This window comes from Rhipicephalus microplus, chromosome 10 (assembly GCF_043290135.1).
Source record: "Rhipicephalus microplus isolate Deutch F79 chromosome 10, USDA_Rmic, whole genome shotgun sequence".
Classification (NCBI taxonomy): domain Eukaryota; kingdom Metazoa; phylum Arthropoda; class Arachnida; order Ixodida; family Ixodidae; genus Rhipicephalus; species Rhipicephalus microplus.
In genome coordinates this window covers 30,956,278-30,976,128 of record NC_134709.1, presented here as the reverse complement: position 1 = coordinate 30,976,128, position 19,851 = coordinate 30,956,278, and the positions used below count along the sequence as shown (strand labels likewise).

General features: G+C 41.4%; 1 protein-coding gene across 1 annotated transcript; it reads left to right on the top strand.

Moving 5' to 3' along the window:
* The first annotated feature begins 307 nt into the window (after positions 1-307).
* Positions 308-19,361, top strand: LOC119180649 (pleckstrin homology domain-containing family J member 1). The gene is made up of 7 exons (XM_037431762.2): positions 308-545; positions 3,301-3,386; positions 3,931-4,009; positions 5,955-6,045; positions 7,901-7,964; positions 11,012-11,108; positions 11,871-19,361. Exons 1-7 carry the CDS (start codon positions 452-454, stop codon positions 11,900-11,902), a joined length of 543 nt encoding a protein of 180 aa, XP_037287659.1. The 5' UTR covers positions 308-451; the 3' UTR covers positions 11,903-19,361.
* Positions 19,362-19,851: the final 490 nt, after the last annotated feature.

The window sequence follows — 19,851 nt, the reverse complement described above, 5'->3', positions numbered from 1 at the left end:
CGGTCTCTTCCTTACACAGCACTAAAAAAAAGTAAGTTGCGTCTCCAAATAGGCAGGCCGTGTCGCAAAAGCCTGAAGCAGCTAACACAATTTGAATCTGCGCGCCAATAGCCTATCACCCTGTAGTCACGGTTTTATTTGCGTATTATGTTTGCTAAGCAGCATAAAAATACTTGCAAAACAAAGTTTTATAGTCAAATGCTTTCATTTAAAAAAAGCATTATTCATATTCTCGATATTTTTGAAATTTAAAAAGTATTGCGAAAGAAAAATATTTTTGTCACCATCATCATCACTAGAGCACAAGTCAACATGGCGATTCGCAGCCGTCAGTTGAGCGAGCTGTGCGGGCGAACTTCGCAGCGCGTCATGTAACAGCATCCTGTGCCGTCCCGTAACAAGTAGCGTTCGCGCCGACTGTTCATTGCCATCCGTGAAAGTCGAAGCGACCATGCGGTTCAACGAGAAAGAGATGGCAACGCTGGCCGCTGGAGCTGCCGACAAAGAAGGCCGTCTGAACCACCGAAACCTGTCCTTCAGAGAAGGTGCGTCATTTTTTGAAAACCGGGCACAGCATTCTTGCGATCGATTTGACGTGTTGTCACTCGGATGTAACGATTCCTTTCACGTGGAGGTCCCGCGTAGCAGCAAATTCTTCCGTGTTTAGTTGCCACGGTTCCGACAGTTGGCATGATGTTCGCTCATTTCCGATGGAGGCGGAAATGTTGTAGGCCCGTGTACTCAGATTTGGGTGCACGTTAAAGAACCCCAGGTGGTCAAAATTTCCGGAGCCCTCCACTACGGCGTCTCTCATAATCAAATGGTGGTTTTGGGACGTTAAACCCCACAAATCAATCAATCACATGATGTTCGCTCGTACTGTCCGTTATCGAAATACGCTGGAACTCTATTAACGAACTGAACTCTATTAACTGAACGTACTAGCAGACCTTGAAACGCCTGCATATTTCTGTTGTTGCTGTTCACATGCGTTTGGGTCTTCTTTTTTAAACTATGCCCGCCAAGCCCCAACTCTCTTCAGCCGTTGTGACAGTTTCACTTTAGTTACAGACAGCTCGTGTAATGAGTTTGTAGCAGCTTTCGTACTTTGCGAGAATGCGGTATGGAATATCATTATGATCCATTCCTTGTTTTTTTTTTTTTTTCAGTTTTGCGTCCTGTCATTTTCGTTTCGCTGAGTTGACGCCGGAAGCCGTGTCGCGACTGTTTGACGGATAGCTGCGTGCCGGCCTTTCTTTTGTTGCTTTCGAAACGCGAGATCTCTGAATTGTTGCTTTTCAAGGCGCTGCAGATGGCGTTTGCGAAGCGTCAGTTTTATTTATTTATTCAAAATACCTTACAGACCCAACAGGGCATTGCGTAAGGGAAGCATAAAAGGAATACATACATGAATTGGTATAATTTCCATACAAACAATAACATGAACTAAATGTCAGTTATTATGCAAGTCCTAACCACCGCCCGTTGCTGTTTTAAAGCTGGCAAAGTTGGTGCAGCGATACCTCGACACGAATGCCTTCCGTTAACGCTATCAACGTCGCGCCAACTGCTTATCATTTTCTTTTTTTTTTTCCTTGGCTGACTCGATTCAGCCTTGACAATACCGCATATTCAAGGCGACAACTTTTGTCGCGTGGCTTCGCCAAGTCCATTGTGAGCACGTGCTTATGCAGCGCGACGTGGACGTGGTGTCTGCGTTAATGCTATCTCCTCATTAATGCTATCTCCTTAAGATAGCATTAACGCAGATAGCATAAGATAATGCTATCTTATGTTTTCCTTGTTTGATACGATTCGCTGACGCGGTAGCCTCGACAGTGGCGCATATTCGAACTCGACCAAAGCCACTGAAACGTCGAAAAAGGAGGAACACTGATAGGCAGGAGCACACAGAGGTGGCTACTATCAAATCCTCCTAAGTCCGTAAAGAGCGTGCGCAAAAGCATCCTGCTAAGTCACTTCGCCACTCTTATCTATGCGAAATCGCCCCTTTTCAAGAAAATTGCCCTCTTTCGTGATCGAAAACACAGAAGCGGTGCTTACCAAGCTTACACATATTGTTTGCAGCTCGGCACACGGAGCAGAACATGCGACATCAGACATGTCAAGAAATATAGTGCATGAGGAACGTGTGGTGTATAGCATTCCGCTTATTTGTTATAAGGTATACATTGGACAATCTGGACGATGTGCTAACGTTCATTTGCGGGAGCACGCAAATGTTCCGAATTCTCACATCACGATAGTTAGCCGGCAAGGCAAAAATATGATGCTGTTTTGTGTAAAGACTAATTTGAGGACGTGGCTTGGCTGCGGCGGCTGCATTTTCGATGGAGGCAAAAATGTTGCAGGCCCGTGTGCTCAGATATGGGCGCACGTTAAACAACCCCAGGTGGTCGAAATTTCCCGCGCCCTCCACTACGGCGTCTCTCATAATCATATGGTGATCTTGGGACGTTAAACCCCAGATATCAATCAATCGAGGATGTGGCTTGATGCTACTGTATTGGACTGCAGCCTTACGGTTTTTCATTTTTAAGATAGAGTACACTCATCATCAGGCTTAACACGAATGCTCCGCAGCGTGTCTTGCTACAGTTTGATTGACTCTAGTGTCGCGTAGCTTTGTTTTTTTTCCGAGACGTTACACGTGCATCTAGGCAACAATGCCCAAGGCTTCGCAACTGGCATCAGATAAAATAGTCCTGGTCACGCGTCGGAGCGTTCGTGTTAAACTTGCTGACGACTGTACATGTCCACCACAGCGGCATAGTGGTTATAGAGCTTGGTTGCTGACCTGTAGGTCACAGGTTCGATCCCCGTCATGGGGGTCGCATTTCGATGAAGGCAATATGATGTCAGTGCACGTTAAAAAACACCAGATAGTCAAAATTTCGGGAGCCCTTCCCTATGGCGTCTCATAAGTGTATCGTGGTTTCGCGACATAAGACCTCCCATATTATTAGTGTGACGGTAGATGCATATGCATGACAAGAATTGCGTTGGTGTATTTGACATTTCATGACTTAATTACTTCACGCCACAATATGCAAAAGTACCAGAACACTGGTTTAAGAGGCCTACGTGCCTTGCGTAATATCATCTATAGCCTGAATGATGCTACTGTATTTCCATGCAGGCGCACAAGATCAGGTAAGCAGACCATCGGCTGTCTTTGGTCATTTCCCGTGGGCAGTTCTCTATGTTGTTTGAAATGATGATTTAATGAGTAAACAAATACACTCTGTCGCTGACGTAACACACTTATTCTTCCTGCAGTGTTCAAAGAACGGTGGTTCAAGTTGAAAGGGAACCTGCTGTTCTACTTCCGCCTAAATGAACACGGGGGTGTGTTTGAGAAAGAGGTAAGTAGGCCGATATTTCTTTTATATTTTGGGTATCGTCAGCTTTTAAAATATAATTCAATAAATATTGGACATCCAGTTATCCTGAACTTGTTTTGCTCACATCCCCTTGTGTTTTTTTTTTTTTTCAATCTCTGACCAGCATTCTTGCAAGGCACCAAGCTTTTTTTAAGTAATGGTTGACTCATGTTTGGGCAAAACATGTATAATCGAGAAATATTCTAGGAGGCAAACCTTGAAAGATTTCACGTTTGATCTGTGTATATACTTGGATCAAGAAGCATTGCTTATTTAATTTATTGGTTGGAGTAATCATTGTGATATCAGAGTGCACACTTGTAATTTTAAAAATGTAACTATGCATTACTTATGGGAACTCTGTATTATCAATATCATGTCAATAAAACCTTGTGAAGTACTTTTTATTTTGCTTACGACAGCCCTTTGTAATATAAAATGTTCAGCATATTTAAGCTGTTGTTCACTCGAGATTTGGCATACTGTCTAAGTGTGCTTCATTCTCACTTTTTTTTCTTTTTTTCAGCCCGTGGGCCTCTTTGTCATCGAATGCTGCAAGGTTCAACACGAGCCAAACGTCGACTATTCATTTGCCTTTTCTATAGGTGCATATAGCCCTGGATCGCAAATTTTTGTGTTAAGTTTGACATTACATATGCCGGGTAGTGGCATGTGTGTGCTTAAGGCATATAAGGTAGCAGCATTTGTAGAGTAGAAAGGAAACGCATCGTGTGCCTTCTTCACCTGCTGTGATAGCTCGGCATACAGGGTATCAGGTTACAGTTTAACTCCTTTCTAAGAGACATGCTTCGGGGAGCAGTTCTTATCTTTTGTATGAAGTGTCTCTTATAAGCAGGTTATCACGTACGCATTCTCTTAACAACCCTTATTTTAGTGGAAGCACACTGTTGTCTCTTATACCACAGAGCTTGCTAAAATTAACTAGAAAGAACTGTGGTGGTGCTGTGATCGTTTAGCCACCATGGGAATGATAGGTAGTGCACAAGTTTGCCTAGTCTTCATGCTTGTGGATTTCGAATGCACTGGTGGCTTTGTTTATTGTTGTGTTTTAGTTTTGTTTCAAAGAAATGAACGGGTAATTTTGTACTTAGTGACCCGCTTCGAATTGGTGAGCCTAAAGGTTAAGGTGAAGTGTAACTGCTGAACATTTGCCAATTGTTGTCGCGTGACAAAGCAGCTCCAAGCCACACGACGCCAAATGGAGCCAAAAGAACGAAGATTAGACACATTTGTGTACTACCCATCATTCTCATGCTCGCTTAAGTGCCGTGTATTGCAGCTCCCATAGCACAATCAGCGCCAGAGTGTATATATGTGGGAAACTCCACGTCTTATACCCATTTGTCTGTTACATCTGTGTCTCTATTAAAGGGGTTCATACCAAATTTATGATGAGCACGGGGTGGATTCTTGGTCACTGTGGCTGCATATCGATGGGGCTGAAATGCAAAGAACACCTGCGTGTTTAGATTTAGGTGCACATTAAAGAACCCCAGGTGGTCAAATTTTATCTCCAGTCTCCCACTTTGACGTAACCCCACCAATTATATTATTACATGTCTTACTGTAAATACCAAACAGACCCCGCAAAACATAAAATTATGAAAACGGTAACCATGTGTGTAGGTACAAGTATGAATGGCAATTACCGCTGGTGAATGTCAGTAAAGGCTAGTCCGAACACAGGTGTCGGGCAACACAGGTGTGGACGAACGGTAGGTGTGGTCATTTTGAGGGGCGCTCTATTGCCCCATAAGACACCACACATCATCAGGGGGCTGGAATATGAATGTTGGCGAGACTAAGTAAGTCTTGAGTACGCTTGTGAGAATGCTTGTACGTGAGTGGATGCGAGCATAAGCTCGAGTGTGCTGCGAAGTGTGAATGGAAGGCGGTATGAATGCGAGTGAATATAGGTAAAAAAAAGCAGGTGGAGGTGAAAACATGAATGAGTGCATGTTAGTGTAAAAAAGCATTAGTGAACTTGAATGTGTAATTTACTTATATGTTACCGAGACATGAGGAGGCATAAAACAGTGGTACACAAAAGTTTAACGTGTTCTGTGTCACAGCTGTTAAGACATTTCGCCTCTTGCAAACTTGCATGTTCTGATTAAGGGGAATTCTTGGACAAGCTGAATGATTTTGGGGAACATTTACTTTTCTGTGGTATCAGTGGACTTAATGGAGAGGAGGACACAGGAAGTGAAACTGATTTGGTGTTAGGTTTCCTTTTGCGTTCATATTTAATTAATTTAACCATTACCAATCATTGAAACTGGTATGAGGTGCTGAACGTTGTGGAATTTGAACTTCATTCTTGATTTGTCAGCTTGTTTAAGAGTCTGTTTAGAAGCTACAATGGGTGGCATCTTTCTCACACACAGTTCACTGGATCTCGTGGTGAGGAGGCACTGGACATACTTCTGATGTGTTCGAGGCACTCTAATAAATATACAGACTCTCTATCAGTAGCTTAATCTGTGGAGGTTGTGTTGCATTTTCGTCAGTGATTGCTTTCTCGTTTAGCGTTCTTGGACGACGCGGACCGAAGGCACCTATTCACGTGCACAACGCAGAAGCACTGTGATGAGTGGGTGAGCTGCCTACAGCAGGCTAGGTAAGCGATCTCACTTTCGTCTTGTTGAGGAAATGATCGAACGTCACTTTGCACTTCCTCACTTAACTATGTTAGTGTTGTTTCTAGTGCGAAGGCAGTAAGAAATAAGCTCTTTTTAGCAAGAGCTAACCAAAAGCTGGGTAATACTGTTTCTGCAATGCCGGCACAACGTTGTGTTTAGGCTGTACTAGTGTAGGGTCAACTACTGCTTGCCAGGCTTGTGTGAATAGTGCATTTTAGGTTCGAAGTGAATAGTGATTTTGGTCAAATAATTTCGTATCGAATTCAAATTCTATATGTATCGCTTATTATAAAGAAAAAGGGGCATATTTGTCATGACCAAGCTAACTTGCACAATATTTTTCAACGAACACTTTGGTGCGCTGGTTTCATCGCAGCAGGACCTTGGTGGCAATAAAACGATGTTTGGCTGGTCTTTGATTATATCATACACGACTCTAGTGGCTTTTTTTACTATCCAGGCTATAACCACATCAAAAGGAATACGAAACGGCAGAAAACATAGATGCCGCATAGTTTGCATTTTAATTTATCGCCCCTGAGAATTTGCACCTGGTCTTTATGTATTGCTGGTGTCGCTGCTGCCTTCTGAAGTTGTTTAGCTAGACTGTCTTTATCATCAGTAACAGATTTGGCTGGCTTTGAAAACTGCGGCATGCTCAGATAATTTTTTTTTTATTCTTGATGTTGGCCAATCCAATCACATTGTAGCCGCTTTCAGCTAGTCCTTCCTCTTGTGTATGGTGATAACATAGTCACCGTCCTAGTGACGGCCCAGACCTGCTAGTCCAGTGGGTCCAAGTTTTGAAAAACTGTGAAGCTAGAAGTTGCAAGGGACAGGTAGCCATTTTTCGGTCATGCATATGGCTTTGACTGAAGCAGTCGGTGTGTAGAACTGCTATGCAGTGCAGTAGACCAACCGTCGGCTCGGAAACCTCTAGACACGTGGAGTTTGGCACGAGCTCGCGTAAAGTCCCCTTGTCTTTTACCCTTTCGAGGCCTGCACATGCAGGTGAGACTGCCATTCTGATGGCATATGACCAATAATAGTGTTCTTTTTTTCATTAACACTAACATTGTTAGCGGTAAAAACAACTAGAAGTAAAGCCAAATAGTGTAAACTTCAAACGTATGTCACACACATGAACAAAACTGCTTTTAAATAGGTGGTCATTTCAAAGTACTCTCGTAAAGGTACACTCTTACCGTGTAAAAGCTACAATAGTAATGCTAGTGCACACCTTTCTGCTATTCAGCTTCATTGTCACTTCACACAACCAGTCAAACACTCACTCTCTAAATACATGTCCAACAGTACTCGCCAACTTATTTATCTATTTATTTGTTTTATTTATCAAATACTGTGGACACGTAGTCCAAGCAAGGAGGGCAAATAAAATGGTACAGCAGTGAAACATGTCAAAAACAAAAGAATAAATGAAACAAGAACAACGCTATACAAACAAATTAATAATAATCAGCATTTTGGTCTCCATTCGATTACGCAATTACATTCAGTTATTGTACGAGGGAAGAAAGAATTTTTCAATGTATTCGTTCTTGCGAAGTATGGTGTTAATGCATATTGTATACGGTGACGAGTGGTTCGGGTTAATAGGGACATATATCAAATGTACCATAATCTATAAGTCTGTTTATGGCCCATTTCGGCAACATTTTTTCAGTATATGTATTTGCTTTTGTACATTTGGCAAAATACTGTTTGACGAGAGTCAAACGGCATTGGAAACGCCTCACACTCATCATTTTGTTTAGACACAAATGTATCCCCGTACCACCGACCCAACCTGTTTCACCAATGCTTGCCTTCCAGCTATGAATACCAGAGGGGTCGCCTGCTCTACATGCAGCAGAAGATTTTGGAGCTCACAGGAAGGGTGAGCTCAAGTTTGTTTTCTCATACAAATGTTTTTGCCTTTGAAAGAAAACCCAGCCTAAAGCAAGGCCAAATGAAACTTGTCCCACAGATGTCATTAACGATCACTGCGAACTTTATATTGACTGTTAAAAGTGTATTTGGGATTATGACTGCCTAAAATTAGTTTTGGTGTAATGATTTTGAGGTACTTCGTGTAAGCTTAATCAGTACAGGAAACATCTATCATATTGCTAAGCTTTGCAAAGTTGGTAAGACAGGGAAGTGCTGGGCTGTTGACAATAGACACTGAATAGTGGGTGCAGGACAATACACAGAGGGAAGTTTCATAATTTCCAGTGGCCTCAGGTCAGCACTGGGCAACTCTTTCCGGTCTTTTCAGAACACTGTCAACCAGGTAGTGTCTTAGACATGAAAGAGACCTGAAATGCATCAGTAATCTGAAATTATTAGTGAAGGTTGATGCAATTCGTAAGGAAGTCAAGCCCCATGTAGCTTATTAAAGTGCTTGCTTACCAAACTTGTATTCTCGTCTTCACTCTTTCGTTACCACGCTCATAGAATGTGGGTCTCTGGTGAACCAAACGCGCCGAGCGAGAATTGAAAAACACCGGCCCTGCCAACAACTTGTTGCACCATCTGGCATATTCTTTAAGCACTAATGTTTCGTTTCCTGGGTAGTTTTTTTGTTTTTTTCTGAATGACAGCAACATTTAACAGACTCAAAGGTAGCGGTTCGCTTGGTTTGTTCACGAAAATGGCTGGCAAAACGGTAGCGAGACTTTCTTGAAAAGGTGCCTTGAACGAGTCTGTTGTATCCGAAAGCAAATTTTTCTGCTGTTTCTAGCAGAAGTGACTCTGAGGATGATGTCAAACAATGAAAATATCATTCGGATGATGAAAAACCGCAGAATGGTCCCGATTGTAGTCAGGTGTAGATCAGTACGTTACCTTTCTGTCACATTGTTTCTTTTTTATTTAAATTGAAATGTCGTGACGATGTTTGCACTATTATAGTTTTTATGAGTAGCTTCTCAACAGTATATGATGAAAATTTGGCGACATAACCTTCAACCAGCCGAGAGTAATGTCAAGCTCAAGAATGTTACCCGACCGCGACATGATAGTAGTTTTGCGCGGTGAAGAAATATGTGTCGCAAGGAAAAATCAGCGATTCAGGCATTTTTTTTTTAGACCGGAAGTAATAAAAAGGATTTATATTAACACAGATGAGTGTGCGTGTTTGCAAATTCTATAGCAAGTCTTATGCCAAAGATGATGGTTCTTGGGAAATGGTCACTGCCCCAGAGATCATGAATTTCATTCACCTGTTAACTTGTATGGGCTTCGTCAAGTTTCCAAGACTTGCACAAAACAAGTACATTGAAATTAAGTCCTACTGATTGAAGAAACATCTAAAATACCAAAAGTGCTAAGTGCTCAGAGGACAAGCAATGCAACCGGACAATGCCATTTGTGATGCCAGCGGCACAACTTTAGTAAAATATCCTTTTTTTTTTTTGCATCTTAGAGTTCTCAAACATGGGCCCACCTATTTGGATGAACTGAGACGTTAAAAATAAAGACTTCATTGTAGCTTAAAAGTTAGTAATACTTTTATAACATATATGCTTGGAGCCTAGCTTTAGGATGTCTTGATGCCGTGTTCAGCGCTGCCTTTTGGTATCTGGTTCTTTTTTTTTTTTTGCTATTTAGTATAATTTGCTAAAATACCTATAACTCAATAAGAAGTTCATTCCTCTTCTCAACTATTTTCGTTGTATTTCTGGATTTGAAAAAATTTTTAGAGGAGAAAAACATAACCGTGTAACCTTATGAAATACTGCTGTCTTTGCTGGGCAGGCGAAAAATTTGTAACTGGTATGTTTCTTGATCTAGGTCATTCAAACTTTCTGCCAGGACTATTGAGCAAACATTTTGTACAGTATGAACTTACTTAAAAGGGTTCCAGATATAACGACCTACTGTGGTCATCACGACCATATTTCGGTGCACTTACGATTTTCCTATGGCACCCATTGAAACTGCGTCTGCATATAGCAGATAGTTTTTCGAAGCCTCCTGCTTTTACTATGAACACTTCCGGCATCGTACAGTAAAAATATAGCGCATATACGAAGCGAAAGAACAAGTTAAAACGGGCATTGTAAAGCATGAGAGAGGGGTGGGCTCGCACAAGCCCCATTGCGGTTTACTTGCGATGAAGATAACATAGACAGCGGGCGAACACCGCTTGTACATTTCGGGTGTTGAGAGCGAGGTCGCTCACTTTCTAGAATTTTCTTCAGCGGCAGAAAAGCAGTGAAGAAAAGAAAACTGGCATGGGTGTCACCGTATCAGAAGACACAGGCACATACATTTGCCGCCGCAATGTTTCGAAATTTCCTTAGCCATCTTGTTCTTTTTGTATAGACATATACGAGATGTCCTCAGAGTTTCTGTTCGCCTGAAGGTCTAGAACTTCTAGACCTTCAGGCGAACAGGCACAATGAAAACGGTGCAAGAACAATGAAAACGGTGCAGCAATAAATATGAAGTCAGGCGCGCCCGTGCCCTTCTTTTTTAACACTTCGAGAAAACCTCCTGCTGTGTGTAACCACTGCTTTGCTCGTCTTGTGCACTCCCAATTCAGGGCCTCCAGCTTCTGTCTACAGTCTCTCACATGCTTTGTATCTTCCTGATTTTGAACGCAGTTATTCAAATAAAATTGTACATTAATTCTTTATACATTTAGTTGAACTTGATAGGCAATAGAAGGACCACTTCAATACTGCGAATGGCTTGTTAGCATGCTGGAAATGGTACACCTCTGCTTGTGTGCTGTGTATATCTTCAGATTTACTGTGCCCAGAGGAATGCTGAAGTAGCAGGCGTAGCTGTACTAGCACTACGGTCGTCATTCTGCATACTTGCAAAATGGGAAAGCACTGCACATTATCAAAACTATTACTAAAACATACGAAATGTGGCCAATTTTTTCCACGGGCACGAAAGGGTTAATATAATGGTGATGCCTTTTGTTCTCAGGACCCTTTGGCAGACTTTATCAGTCGGCGAAATGGCAATGCTCCGGGGAGTGTACAGGCCATCCAGAAGGCACCTGAAAGCAACAGCAGTGCTGCGGGCAAGTTCTTTGTATTCCTTAAGACGTGTAGCGTGTTCAATCAGTGCTTTTGCATGCTGCAGCTGTTCTTGGGGTCAGCGTGTTGGCATTGCTTTGCTTGCTCAGTTGCAATCTTTTCTGCTTTAACGTTTGACTAAGAACAGTCTTGGAATGTTTGCTTGCTGCTTTTGCACAGCCTTGAAGTGCTTATTACTATGTTTTTGTTTTCTCATTTGTTTATGCTGTCTAATTTAATTATTGAAGTAGACGCACAGGGTTGCTGATTATCTAGGTTGACCTCAAATTGTGTGGTGTCATATTAGCGTATGAACGTAGCCATTCCTACTGTTAGTTGTTCTATGTTCTTCGACCTAAGCATGTTGAACCGTATATCTATTCCCTGTACCAGAATTGCTGAAGCTTAGTCACCGGCTTGGTAGCGTAGTGGTTAAGATGCCTGACTGCTGGCCTGAAGGGGTCGCAGTCACTCACCGTAACCATTGTAATCCTGGGCTTAAATCCTGGCTGCGGTAGTTGCATTTTGATGGATGGGAAATGCTTGAGGCCTATGTACCTGGATTTGGACGCAGGTTGAAGAACATCAGGTGGTTGGATTTTCTGGAGTCTGCCGCTACACCATCTTGTCATAGTCATACTGTAGTTTTGGGACGTAAAACCCCCAACAATTATTATTTCCTGATGCTGGGTCATTGCGAGTTTGAAGGTGCTGCTAATAGCAGATGTATTGGAATTTCGCTTATAAAGCGCTGCTTTCTTTTTCAGATGCAAAAAAGAGGACCACAATATGGCACTGATGGTGTGCCACGAGGTCACACTGCACTGTGGTCTCGCATTGCCATCACCATCGTTCTCGGCGTCGCATGAGTCACACGCTGTGTGAAGCATGATGACCCTGCTTCCACCAGTCATCACGACTCTTCATGGGTGAAGTGAAGCCGTGTTCGTGACTTTTAATGTGAAATGCTACAATATGTTTGTGTGTCTGTGCTGACGTCCCACCACTTGTGCCTACACATCGCTCGTCTGAACCTTATTAGGCTGCAATGTGCATGCTCTTCAACTCGGTAACCCTGTTGATTGTTTCTAATATACTAGGTAGCATCAAATATTTCATGGTGCACCTTATTAATGCCACTTGCCAAGTTTGGTTGTTGATAGCAGTGCAGATTTCATGGAACAAATAGGCTATGCAGCGAGCGGGGCACCTAGGGGCCTACCTTATGCACAGAGTGATGAAGCGGTGCGCCAAAGATGTGTTCACTTACGTTCTGTTTTGCTTTCGTTAGTTGAATTCAGTTACCCAGGTCAAGTAATGTATAACCATTTGCTGAGCACAGCTTCCTGTTTGTTGAATGCTGAAAAGCGTCTTGACATTTTCATCTCAGTCATCAATGTCAACTCATTTTTCATAGTTAAGATAGGAATAGGTACACAAGAAAGAGTAGGAATGGAAGTATCTATCACTTTTATGCAACTGTGGAAGAGTGATAAACTGTTTCTGGTTGACAGCTGCCAGCACAAGTCATGTAGACTATGGCATGAAAAGAATCAAATGACAATCTTGATGGTTCAGTGGGCCCCTCTTGTAGCTGTAGGCTCTCTGGTCATTAACGTCGAGCTTATCAATACTAGGTTTTCTTCTTAGTTAGACCTACTTGATATAGCAAAGCAGCCAGTTTAGTAATGCTTCTAGTGTTCTCTTTCACCAAGCAGCGTCACATTAGTGGAAAATCCAGTGAGAGCAATAAAACTATTGTTTTAGCAGAACATATCACCATGACTGATCCCAAGTTATTTTAACTTTCACTGCTATTGTCCAAAATCTACATTTGAACATGTGAGCATTAAAAATATCAAAGTTGGGCTGTGGAAATGCACTCAAACCTTGATATAATGAAATATCAGTGTATAACGATGTAGATGAAGACTGGTCTAGCAGTATATATAGTGTTAGGAGTATACCTTTATAACAAACTTATGGATATAGCGAACTTTTGTATTTAACAAGCTTGCTTTCATGGAAGGTGCAACTTTGTTACAATGAGGTTTGATTGTACAGACTTTTAAGGCCATATAGGAAACTGTTAAAGTAGGTTTTGAGCACTGAATAGTCAGTTTTAGAGTTAATGTAATTTGTTGTTTGCGTCCTGGTATTCATAACATTAGCTTGAGGAGCACAAGAACAAAATACACTTGGAACTCTTCAGAGTGTGCAAACGATGGTCGTGTAGTCAGCAAAACATAACTGCAGGAATGAGATGTGCTGGCATGAAAGTTATACTTCTGCGTTTATTCAGGGATTCTTTCAGTGCAGTTCACATCTTTAAATGTTCTTAAACGCTTAACTTTTTGGTTTTTGAGTCTTTCCTTCTAAAAAGTTTATTTTTTAACTTGATGTTGTATACTTTCTTTTAAAAAGCAAGTTTTGATTCATAAAAACAAAATGGAAGTGTATATCGAGTAAAATGAGCAAATGAAGTAATGAGTAAATGAGCAAAATGAGAAAATGAGCAAATGTCCCATGGCCTATTAGTGTCTATTGTGATTTGTGAAATGTTGTCATGGCCGAGAAACTGGCAAATAATACACGTTAGGTCCACAAAGTAAACTTCGTTATCTGCATAATGAGCACCTCAAGAGCTGTAGAGTGACTAGAAGCTTCTTTACTGCGACAATGCATGAGCAGCACGTGCACTGCCTTCACTGGACAACATTGTCCAAGCAGAAGTCGCAGAAAAATGTGTAATAGCAGTTAAAATACAGGAAATTGCCAAGCACGTGCTGCCATCTGTGAAGCAACTCACAAACTAGCCTAGAAAAACTGAGTCTCGTATATAATGCTCATAAGGGGATATCTGAAGAGAATGATCCCCGCTCGTCCAGAATTGTTTGGGCACTGTTTGACAAGGTTGATTAGCGCTCTTCCAAAACAGTCAAGGGGTTAAACTTCAAAGAAAATGTTTGCTTGCGTGTAGCTGTTGTTTGATTACAAATTTTCAAAATTCACACAGCTCTAGTCAAGATTTAATAAGCTGTATATGTGGGATTTTAGTGAAACCATTATAAGGTGCTAAAGGCACAGAGGGGGATCTGTGCAAGGAACATAATGAGGTAAAGGATGTGAATTGAAGCAATTGAAACATTCTAAACCCGAAAGGAAAAGTTGACCAGCTGTACGTTAAATATAAACTGGAAGTGTACCATGCATGGCCCTGTGGTCAACCAAAGATGATTAGGATTGGATTCAGAAGTAAAATTAAGACTGAATTTGGTAGACGAAAGTCTTTTAACTGCAGTTAAATGTGACATGGAAGTCGCATGCAGGAAAAGAGAAGGGAAACTCATGGGGTGGGGAGAAGTTCGAAGCGATGTAAAAAAAGTCGGCAAACTGCAGATTGACCTGCGACGGTAAATTGGTGCGATTTGGTGCCGGCACATTTTTCTCTGATTTGTCGGTGAATCACCACACCTAATGCATTTCCCCATTTACATATATGCTAGAACTTTCTGGTAATGTTTAACGATTCCTGTAGCCAACTGCTGAACTACAAGTTTGCTCTCTAGCAAAAAGCGCAATGCACGTGGTACATTTGTTTGTCTTTCATGTTTTTCACTCGGTTATTGTGGCGAAGTTGAAGAACACTTCGGAGCTACTATTGACAAGCTATGTCCCTAACACGGGTAAACTCGCACCATGTTTGGCCTTCTTCTTCTTTTCATTGGGAAACTTTGTAGTTTAGTTCATTCTCATCACGCAGTAACGCACAGTTTCATTTGAATCACTCTGTAATTTAAGCCATGGTCACTGCGAAATCATTTCTTTTTGCATTTTGGTACAAGACACACGATTGAAATTGGTTCTTTCCCAGAAGCGGCTTTAATGGGACACTAAAGAAAATGTCAAGCAAGATCAGACTGAGCTCTTTCAGAATCTTATTTGCTGTGAGCCATGATAGCTTGTCAATATAAGGCTCAGTTTGAAAGTGCAGGTTCTTCCCTGTTCACAGCGGCGACACTTCAGTAGGGGAGATACATTTAGATGAACGTAAAATACCTTGGTTGATTAAAATATTCTGAAATATTTTACCAAATATGTCTCATTATCGTGCGGTGGTTGTGGTAGGTTAAACCCCAGAGTGTAACTTAAAAATTTTGACCTTATTTGCATGTGCCATTAAAAAGTTCACTTGCCAAGAAGGAGGTTTTATCCTTTATTAACACTGTGCCAAAGCCATAGGGGTGATCTTGTATACTCAAGCCTCATTATAACGAAGTTACATCTTTCACAAAAAAATTTTGTTATATATGAAAATTCTTTATAGAAGCATATTCCTGACACTATATTTATGTCAAGAGTATTATTTGTTTACTTCATAATAAACAATATTTCATTATATATTTTGCACTGGAAAACTTCAAGATGTTTGCTATAATAGCTGCTTGCTTTTCAAGGCGTTGTATACACTTTGTTTATCCACGAGTAGCCAACCTTGAGCATGCCTTGTCAAGGTCCACAAACATCACATGGATTTGGGGGGGCTGTCAACTGGTTCTTTGATAGCTTTTGTGGCTTGCACTTGCAATAGTTCATATTATGGTCACACTAACTTGTACTATAGTACACGTAAGTGTGACATGACAGTTAACTTGACATTTCTCTCTAGTGTCTCTTTGAGGTATTTTCAGCACCGGCTGACTGGTTCAAATCTAGCGTGACCTCGTATCGTAAGCGGCTTGGTCTCCATCGTTTGGTCTCGTATGCACCATCAGTACATTCCTGTAGGAATGGCACTTCAAGTACCTGTATCGCAGAAACCGACATTTCACGACTTTGCTGTTGAGAATCACTGTCTCCGTGGCATTGCTGTGTGAATATGTATTTCGTGCCTTTGTTGCCGCATGCCTCATAGAAGCACTTGTGGTGATCACTAGTTGCAGTGTGTCCCAAATATAGCATTCTCACTACCACAGTCATTGTACATGTAGTGTACTCTGAGGCGAAAGCTAGCTAGATGACACAAATGAATGATGCGCACAGAAGGCACTGATCACACTTTGCAGAATGCTTGTGTACTAGAAACTTAAGATGTTAGGCATAAAAATGGCCTTGTAGCATAACACACACGAGAGAGGTACACAAAATGCCTACGTCTTCTGTGTGCCTCCTTTTCTCTGCGTATGCTGAACCAGTGTCCAGTTTTTTTTTCCTAACATCGTAATCTGTTTGCCACATATTGAAAATATAAGGAGGCTTTTTCTTGATAGACTTGACTACACCGAAGAAAGCAAAGCTGTAAATAGCAGCGAATGCAGGCTCATCCATTAGTTTGTCTTGACATGAGGTTGAAGACCTTGCTATTGCAAAAAATAGGTGTGATCCTGACGTGTTCTTCTCGATAAAGTGTTATCAATAGTTTCACATTCTATTGTAGTAAATGTTAAGCACAATTTTCTTGCCTTCTCAGTTTGTTAGTACGAAGGGCATGACTAAATAGGAAAAAAAAAAAAAAGAGTGAATGCTACTGCTCAACTCTTGGCTCCAAGGCTACTGCACATAATTCTTGAGGCCAACTGCTAGGCTTGTGCGAATATTTGTATGGTTTGAATATTTGAACGAATACTTGAGTATTCGAATTCGCTTCGATTCGAATTTAAATTATCGAATATTTTTGAAGTATTCGCAAGGAACGGATAGATGTTTACTAATCCGCTTGTCACCGCTTGTAAAGGTACCTTCACTGCAATGTGGTAGTGCTATACCACGAAAGCACCTATACAGGGGAGCCAAGAAGCCCTCTTTCAAATTTAAAGGGGCCCTGCTACACTTATTGAACATAGTAAAAAAACGCTGCCGATCGGTATTTGAGGCTACTGAGATTACACGAGGCAAACGTTGCAGCGCAGCACGCGGCCTCTAATTCACAATAAATTTTCAAAGCTTAAAAATGCTTTCTTCCCTCGGCAAATGACACTACAAGCTCAAAAATCACTTCTCACAGCCATTGGCTGGTTTGAGCATGGCGCGCTCGTCGTTACCGGGGCCGCCGTGGGAGGCCGTCACTTGTCCACTAGTACGTGCGCGATCACACTGAAAAGCCACGTATCCGAAAAAAAAAAAGGTGCTCAAGGTCACGAAGTGCGTGTGACATATTTTCTTTCGCCGTGACATTCCTCCCTGCTTAACTTCCAGCTATTTCGTCGAAACGAGAAGAGAGAATGCAATTGCAAGGTGCGACAAATTTTTGTAACTCCGCTCGTACTGGACTAATTCTAGAAACTTTGCGGCGGTAAATTTGTGAGGCAGCAAGCATGTTTCCTAGCTCCAAGGCAAAGCTTGGCACACTCGCAGAGCTGTTATTTGTCAAATGTAATTACTAAGCCTTTAGGTAGCTTCTGTGCAGGCTCTGCTTACAAATACATGTACATGGGAGTTGTTACACAAATGCAAGCACACCACCTCGAGTATTTTTAATGTGCCGAGAGCGCTGCCATGTCTTTGAGGCCGCACAAAGTTAATTGGTTTTAAACATTCAGAGTTCTGCATTGCTTCTCTTGAGTGATAACAGTGGCTTTTTCCTAGTTTTGGAATCGAAGATGTATTCTTTGAAGCTTTTTATGATACGTCTTACTGCACTTCAAACCAATTTTCACTGATCATGCTCTCATATCTACATTGTCTGGAATTAGCATTTTTTTTTTACATAGTTACCAATTACTTCGCAGTTCATCTTTAGGTAGTGTGATAACTGTGTAAGCATTTACTACTCTTACATGACTGTGAAATGAAATATAATTTGTTGTTTTACTTTGTTGTTGATGAGAGTTTTCACTGTGGTATTGTGCAAGCAACCATTGTGCCATAATGTTAAAAGTCCAGATTTGCTTTTATATGTCATCAATAAACATAGTAAAACAATATTGTTAGGACATGCTGGTTCTAATCACTGTGTGATAGTTTAAAAAGCTTTAGCAAGTGGCTTAGAAAATTTTATACACTAATACTCTTGTTACACAGGCAGCCTAACCTCTAAAGCTTACCAGTGGTTTAACTCTCTCAACCATTTAATCTAAACCGTAAGCTGCTATAGTTACACGGACTATCCTAATCTTACCTGTCACGGTGGTCTAGTGGCTAAGGCACTCGGCTACTGAGCTGCAGGTCGTGGCATCGAATCACGGCTGCCGCGGCCGCATTTTCCATAAAGGCAAGAATGTTTGAGCCTCGTGTACTTTGATTTAGCTGTACGTTAAAAAACCCCGGGAGGCCGAAATTTCTGGAGTCTTCTACTATGGCGTCTCTCATAATCATATGGTGGTTTTGGGACGTTGAACCCCACCAATTATAAATCATGTATTATCCTTATCTTGTTCAGTAGCATAACATCGTCTGTACTGGTTTCATATTGAGTCATTTTTTTCGTAAACTTCATTACGTCAGGCAAATGGCATTTTTAAGAAATAAGGTTGAAAGAAGTTAGTGTTTAAACGAGGCCCATGCTGCATTCAACTAATGCACTGTTTTTTTGTATTACCGCCTTGTTAAAGGCCAGTTACAGTGACACTGTGGTTACGAAGCTCTGTTAGTGCTGAACCTCGTTTATAGTTCAAAGAATCATTAGACATCTTGCGCAGCTGTGCTAACTGCATTTGGCGACAACAGTGGTTACGTTAATCGTAGGTTTGCCTGTGTAACAGGAGTATGAGAGTCAGTTGCTGTCGATGTAGATTCCGTGCTGTTTAAGCTGGTTGGCCAGGTATCCTTCACAGTCAACTGACAGTGGTCGAACTAGAGTACTGTATAGGACTAGAACCAATTTTCACCCAGACACAAGCCACACTGTTTTTCTTTTGTTATTTCACAATCACGGCTTGTCATATCCCTGGACAATGCGAGTAAGTGAATACTCATGGCTTTTCGGTACAGTATTGTAATGGCATTTTAAGCAGTTGTACATATGTTTGTTGAAATTCATCGTTAACAGAGCCAGTAGTATACTATGTTGGTGAAAGCCCAGATGGGTTTTCACTGTGTTTTGTAAATATTTGACAGATGAGGTGTATGTTGAATGGCACGACTTAGTTCATCTGTCCGCATTGGCACTTCTCAGTGAGGAGATTCTCAGGCAGGGCACCGCCATAGTAAAAAAAAAGAAATATGGTTCTCATTGATGTTGCCAGAAATGTCTGTAGTATGTCTTAATCTGGCTTTTAACGGTATTGCCTTTTTGGGACCAATAAATAGTAAACATGAAAGTTTGTGTTCATTGTGTTTGTTTTCGTTCTTTGTGCTGTTTGTAGGATCGTTTGATATACTGCCATTTTTTCTGGTGCATCCAAATGGCTGCAATGACTCCTACTTCCAGAACATGTGAGTATGGTGCACGTTTTGCTTGCAAGAAAACATGACGTCATGACGATCCAGCAGTGCCAGTGCTGCCTTTCGTTTTGGTGTTTGAAAGAAATATGGCCAACCTCGCGAGCACGCCATTTTGTGTTTAATGTGGCAAAAGAAAGTGAAGCTAACCTGATGCAAGACTTGGGGGCGTCTCAGTGTGGCACTCTCAGTGACTGTGTTGGTAAACTTGTTATATTCACTGTGAATTATTTTTTTCCTCCTTAGTCGATGTATTACCGCTTGCCACCCTCCCTTTGAAAACTTTTAGCATCTCGTGTAGTTTTGCTCTGCCTTAGCGATCAGTACACCTTTAACAACATTATGATTTTGTGTGTGATGACTTCACAA